The following is a 6,000-nucleotide window of genomic DNA, read 5'->3' on the forward strand; positions in this document are numbered from 1 at the left end:
TACACATGAATTTCACTGATGAAAATAAACAATTTTTTAAAGGATTAGTGTCCAGTTTGGAGTGTATCTAATGTTTCCTTCCTTTTTTATCTGGTTTATTTCTATGGAAATTTAAATCAGCTATTTTTTTTTTTTGACCATTAACTCACATTTGTGACACAGAGGGGTGGAAAATGGGGAGGAATAAATATGTAGGAGGGAGGAAAAAATATAAATACTTTGAAATGATTCAGATGAGCTGGGCTTCGACCATTTATCACTTTTTCGTCCATTGCGCAACTCCGTTGTAAAATATAGCTGAGATTTGGCATTGAGAATCATAGCTTCCTCAGCTCTCACTGACAGAACGCCTGAGGCTATGACCCAGAGATAATCATATTGAACAGCATTTCCCCAGAAGCATCAACCCTGGCACCATCCGTAACATCTTCTAATATTGCCCAATGTTGTACGATTGTCCCCTATTCACTCACTTGGATCCCTGCAACACTAGGAGCTAAGCTAAGTCTCTGATTGTAATGATTTGAAATTCAATTTTTATCCCTGCTATGTGTTCCCAACCCTAAAGGATTTGGTTTTGAAAGCCGTAGCACATGTTTTACTATATTTTTTTTTAATAAAGGAAGCTAAATGGGAAGGACTTCTTTCCTACCCATATGAAACAGAAAGAAAGAACGATTGAATGAATGATTGCTTCCAATTTTCTCTGTATTCAAAGGAAGTACTTTTAATTCCTTGATTTTATATTCAATAATTGGTGAAAGATTCATTTACTCACAACCTGAGAAGTCGAACACAGAAGTGAAAAATCTCTTCCACCCTTTCCTTCCCCTAGTCCTTCTCTCTTTTTGCTCCCTTCCTTCTCCTGTCTTCTCTCCTGTCTTTGCCTTTGCCCCTTTCTTGCAGTCTTTCACCTGTTCCCTCTCCCACTTCTTCCTCAAACTGTCTTTCATACTTCCCTTGCTTCAGTAATACCCAGGCCATGAAAAAATATCTTTTTTTTAAGCTTATTTATTTATTTTGAGAGAGAGAGAGAGAGAGAGCAGGATAAGGGGAGAGAGAGAGAGAGAGAGAGAGAGAGAGAGAGAAAGAATCCCAAGCAGGCTCCATGCTGTTAGCACAGAGCCTGACACAAAGCTTGAACCCACAAACCATAAGATCATGACCTGAGCCAAAAATCAAGGGTCAGTCACTTAACCCACTGAGCCACCCAAGTACTCTGAGAAAACATCTTTTAAATGGATATTAATTTGGGGCTCCTGGGTGGCTCAGTTGGTTGGGCATCTGACTTCGGCTCAGGTCATGATCTCACGGTTTGGGATTATGAGCCCCGCATCAGGCTCTGTGCTGACAGCTCAGAGCCTGGAACCTGCTTCAGATTCTGTGTCTCCCTCTCTCTCTGCCCCTCCCCCACTCATGTGCTCACTCTCTCTCTCTCTCTCTCTCTCTCTCAAAAATAAAAAAAAACATTAAAAAATTTAATAAAAAATAAATGGATATTAATTTGATGTTATCATATGCCGACCACTTTGTTTTATTTATTTCACACATGGATTTCATATTTTTCCACTTGATTTAATTGCTATTTGAAATGTCCCAAGATACCCCTATAATGAAAGGTGCAGTTTCAAAACTGAAACTAAATTGTGGCTTTTATTCCATTGTCCAGCAAGCAGCTAACTTCACAACACTGTCCATGGCATAAGCAACGAATCCCTTCACCATCTAGATACTTGTGCTGACTTTCTAGTTGGACAACTGCTGCCTGAGGCTTTTCCAGAGTTTCATTATCTAATCATTGTGTTTAAGATTGGGGACCACTGTTGTTGAGTGGCATGGGGGTTTACTTTGTATTGTTAATAACCCCCTTTCATTAAAATAAAAGGGGTTAGGAAATTCCAGACTCATCCTCTCATAACCAATGAGCTTCAGAAACAGAAAACCCAATATGCTCCCTTTGGATAGGGTATATTCTTATTTTCAAGAGTATCTAGATCAAAAGGGAATCAGCATCTTTATGAATTCTGAAAACTCAGTTGAGATTTTAATGATCCCCATCAGCCTTAGGGGCATTCAGTAAAGAAATGTGTATTGTTCCGAACTCCCTTCCCCAAAACTGCATTCTCGTACCTGACACTGGCAATTTCCTTCTAATTACATGGCTCCAGCAATTTGAACAATATTTCTCCATGAAACAGTGTGTTATTTCCTTAATTTTAAACTAATGGAAGTACAACCTGAGGGAGCCACGGAGGCCCTTGACAGTTTTTCATACTAATGTCTGTTAAGCAATTCTCTCCAGCACTCGTTTTTCTGCCTTTTTGAACCTAATCTACAACACGGCTGGGGAAGAACATAGATCCTGTGCATCACAGACACCCCACTTACAGTTTTAATGTTGAAAATATGAACCTCATAATAGGGCAATAGCTACTTCAATTCATTTATATAGTCACTGAGAGTATATTATGTTGTGTAATTTACTCTCCAAATAATTTACTTTGTGATGCTTAGGGTCTAGGTTACCCTAAAATAAGAGTTTTTTTTAATATTAAAATGTTTTCTAATAGAGAAATTAACAAACATGTCTAGAAATTTTAGGCTAAGAACGGGAAGCACAAACAACGCTGACATCTTACTAAATGCTATTTTATAAAAATGTCTAAACTTGCAACATTTTCAAATAAAAGCACAAGATGGCATAAATATTTAGGAAACACAACAATAAAAGCTAATAACAGCAGAAAATCTACCAAAGAGCTGCAGAAAGGAGCAAACTGGAATGCCAAGTGCCTTCCATCTACCTCAGGCCCTATAAAGTCAGGCAGGAGTCTGGAAGGTGCTATCATCACACCCCAGGTCCGGTTAGATGGCTGTTCTCACCATGCGTTTGTCAGAAAGGCTGTGGAAGAACATGAGTATAAGATCAATTTATGCCAGCTATGGAGAGTTGGGCCTTATGTGTTCTGATGAATAAGCTCCTCCTAAGATTCAGATGAGTTACCTCAGGCTCTCTGAGCTTGTGAAGGAAGTTATTTAGTGCACTTAAACAGTGATTTAGGAAATGAATCCCTGGGGACCCACCACTTAACATTTTTTTATTGATAGTTCTTTTGCAGGGTAATCTGACCTACTCTTTGTGTCAATAACTCATTCATATTCAAACCCATAGTTTGTCTTTGAGGAGGACTTAAGAGTTTTACTTCATGTGTTCAGGCTGTCTTGCCGTCTATTTCATCAGGGGGCCAAGAGCATGTTCCACAGAATCAAAGTTGCCAAAGGGTCATTTACCATTATCTGGCATATTTAGTACTGCCTAGGAAAGTATGTAATAGCACAGAATGTATTTCAAGAGGAGTAGATATAATTTTTTTCCTGATTGACATATACTACGTAAATAATACCACTGTAATATACATATGTAATATGCATGGCAATATACATATTTTTATAATAAAATATAATTCAAAACAGACCATGATGTATTATTTGTTGCTTTAGAAATATGGACTGAATGAGTCCAAACATATCAATACAAATGAATTATTGGATTAATCAGTTAAAGTTTAAAAATATGATTCAAATGTTTCTATTCAACTTCCTTTGAAGATATGTGTGAGCATGTTACAGGCATATATATATATATATATAGCAGATATTCAATGAATTCCAATGTCTTCCCTTCTTCTGCTTAGTATGTGTAAATTTGGTAAAATGTCAAATCAGTTTTAAGGGTAGCATCAACAAATCTTTGTTATATGTTGGATATTTTACATGTTGGTTATAAAAGCATAGTGATTGTGAAGTCTTATAAAGGACATAGCTCTGAGATATGGCTACCTACTGCTAATGCTGCAGGGGCACAAGGCTTTGTAGGAAAGTAGAGGATAAACTTTGAGAAAACCCATCGTATCATGTAATCAAAGTAATGCTGTCATAAACAAACCAAACTACCAGCGAACCAATTTCTAGACTAACTCAGAAAGATATTAAAAAGTCCATTTTAATTTCATCCTCCCCACCCCATATCTCCCTGTCCCTGAGTCAATCTTGATGCACTACATTTCCCTCCTGGCATATCTTCCATGTGGCACCCACCATGTGATGAATCACACCCCACACTAATTACACCACATAATGTTTCTGTGCTGCAAGTTGATTTTTCACATTCGCCTATTAGCATTGCGATTGTTGGTTGGTTGCCAGTTTTTTTTTTTTTTAATTTTTTTTTTCAACGTTTATTTATTTTTGGGACAGAGAGAGACAGAGCATGAACGGGGGAGGGGCAGAGAGAGAGGGAGACACAGAATCGGAAACAGGCTCCAGGCTCTGAGCCATCAGCCCAGAGCCTGACGCGGGGCTCGAACTCACGGACCGCGAGATCGTGACCTGGCTGAAGTCGGACGCTTAACCGACTGCGCCACCCAGGCGCCCCGGTTGCCAGTTTTTTAAGCTATATCAAACAGAAAGAAAAACTGCTAGTATTTAATCTTGAAATAAAATCCCTAAACATCCCCAGAATATGTGAACTCTCTAGAGAAAATCTTTCCATAAAAAGAATAACAATGCATTTCAAAATTATAACATTTTAATTAAATGCTCGACGTCTCTAGATAAATGAGTCCGCATTCTTGCTTCATTCCTTCTAAGTTGAGTTACTCAGGTGATTGCAATGTCATTAACCATCCAGTTTTCATATAGCATCATTAGTTTTTTCCACTAGCTGATAACTGGTAATCCCTTGCCACCAAAGATAATGTCAAGCCTTTATACTGTTTATTTGGGGAAGATAAGGACTAGTTTTATCTCTACCAACAAAGAGTGAACTTTAACCCTCATATTCAGTTTTTAAGGCTATTTTGTACCTTGGATATGATTCATAATTAAAACTAGCCTTTGCTACAATCCCCTCAACATATATGAAAATATAAATACATCTCTTTTAATATTTGTCTATGAAACAAGAAGCTGAATTCGGAGCTCTTTGAACTGTAATGTCCACTCTTTTTTCCTTCCAGTTCCGAAAGAAACTACTTCACACCTAATGGATGCAATTTCTTATATTTCATTTTGTTAGTAAGATTGCTTCACATATTAGATAGGCCTTCTGTAGGGGTGGTGGCACTTTGTTCCACATACAATCTTGTTTATATATGTTGGCCATGAGTTTCTCTGAGACATGTATTTTTACTACTCTAAAATGTGTCTTTTCAGCTGAAGAACTTCATGAAGAATTATGATGGAGTAGCTGCTGCCTCTTTCTTGAGAGCTGTGGAGACCGTTGAAGCCAATGTGCGCTGGAAAATGCTCTATCAGGATGAGCTCTTCCAGTGGTTGGGAAAAGCTCTGAGACACTAATAGCTCTATTATAAACAATTCAACTCAGAATTTTGGGAGAAAACTGCTTTATATAGAATGAGGAAAATGTGCTATGTGGAAAATGGCCAGATTTTCGGTGTTAACGTGTGGGAGGACTTTTTTTTTAATTTTTGGTTTTGGGGGATTTTTTGTTTGTTTCATTCATTCTGTTTTGTTTCTCTACTGGGTGTTCTTCTCTAAAGAAACTCTTGCAAGTGAAACTAGCCATGATTGCTTCAGCTGTACATTCCTTGCTGTACAGGACCAAATATGATAGTGGTGCATGTTGATGTTACAGTCAGTTTGGAAAAACATATTCAGAATATTTTGTGCATGGTTGTGTGGTCCTGCCTGTGTTCAGCATGCTTATTTAAAATGTCCAATGTTGTACGTGAATATCTGTTACATCCAGGATGGGCATTATACAAAAGCACAAAGATTACCTATGACAATCAGTGTTGCGATGAAAGAAAAACTAAAAAGGAATTATATTCTTAGTCCTGGGCGATGTGAGAGGTAAAACAGCCCTTGAAGTGATCAGTGTCACTTATTTCAGCACTTGGATTGTCTTGCAATGATTCCTGTGTTACTAACTCATTTTCTTCGAGTTAAAGCTGTGTATACATTTAAAAAGGCATATAG

At 37.8% G+C, this 6,000-nt stretch overlaps 1 protein-coding gene across 1 annotated transcript in view; it reads left to right on the forward strand.

Moving 5' to 3' along the window:
* Nucleotides 1-5,358, forward strand: part of TRHDE (thyrotropin releasing hormone degrading enzyme) — a 388,442-nt gene extending 383,084 nt beyond the window's left edge. The window contains exon 19 of the mRNA XM_047067262.1: nt 5,215-5,358. Coding sequence (XP_046923218.1) covers nt 5,215-5,358 — 144 coding nt within the window. The remainder of the gene's footprint in view (nt 1-5,214) is intronic.
* Nucleotides 5,359-6,000: the final 642 nt, after the last annotated feature.

Source organism: Lynx rufus, unplaced genomic scaffold, assembly GCF_022079265.1.
Source record: "Lynx rufus isolate CCGP_SWC_20201006 ecotype Redwood Valley unplaced genomic scaffold, mLynRuf1.p SCAF_7, whole genome shotgun sequence".
NCBI lineage: Eukaryota > Metazoa > Chordata > Mammalia > Carnivora > Felidae > Lynx > Lynx rufus.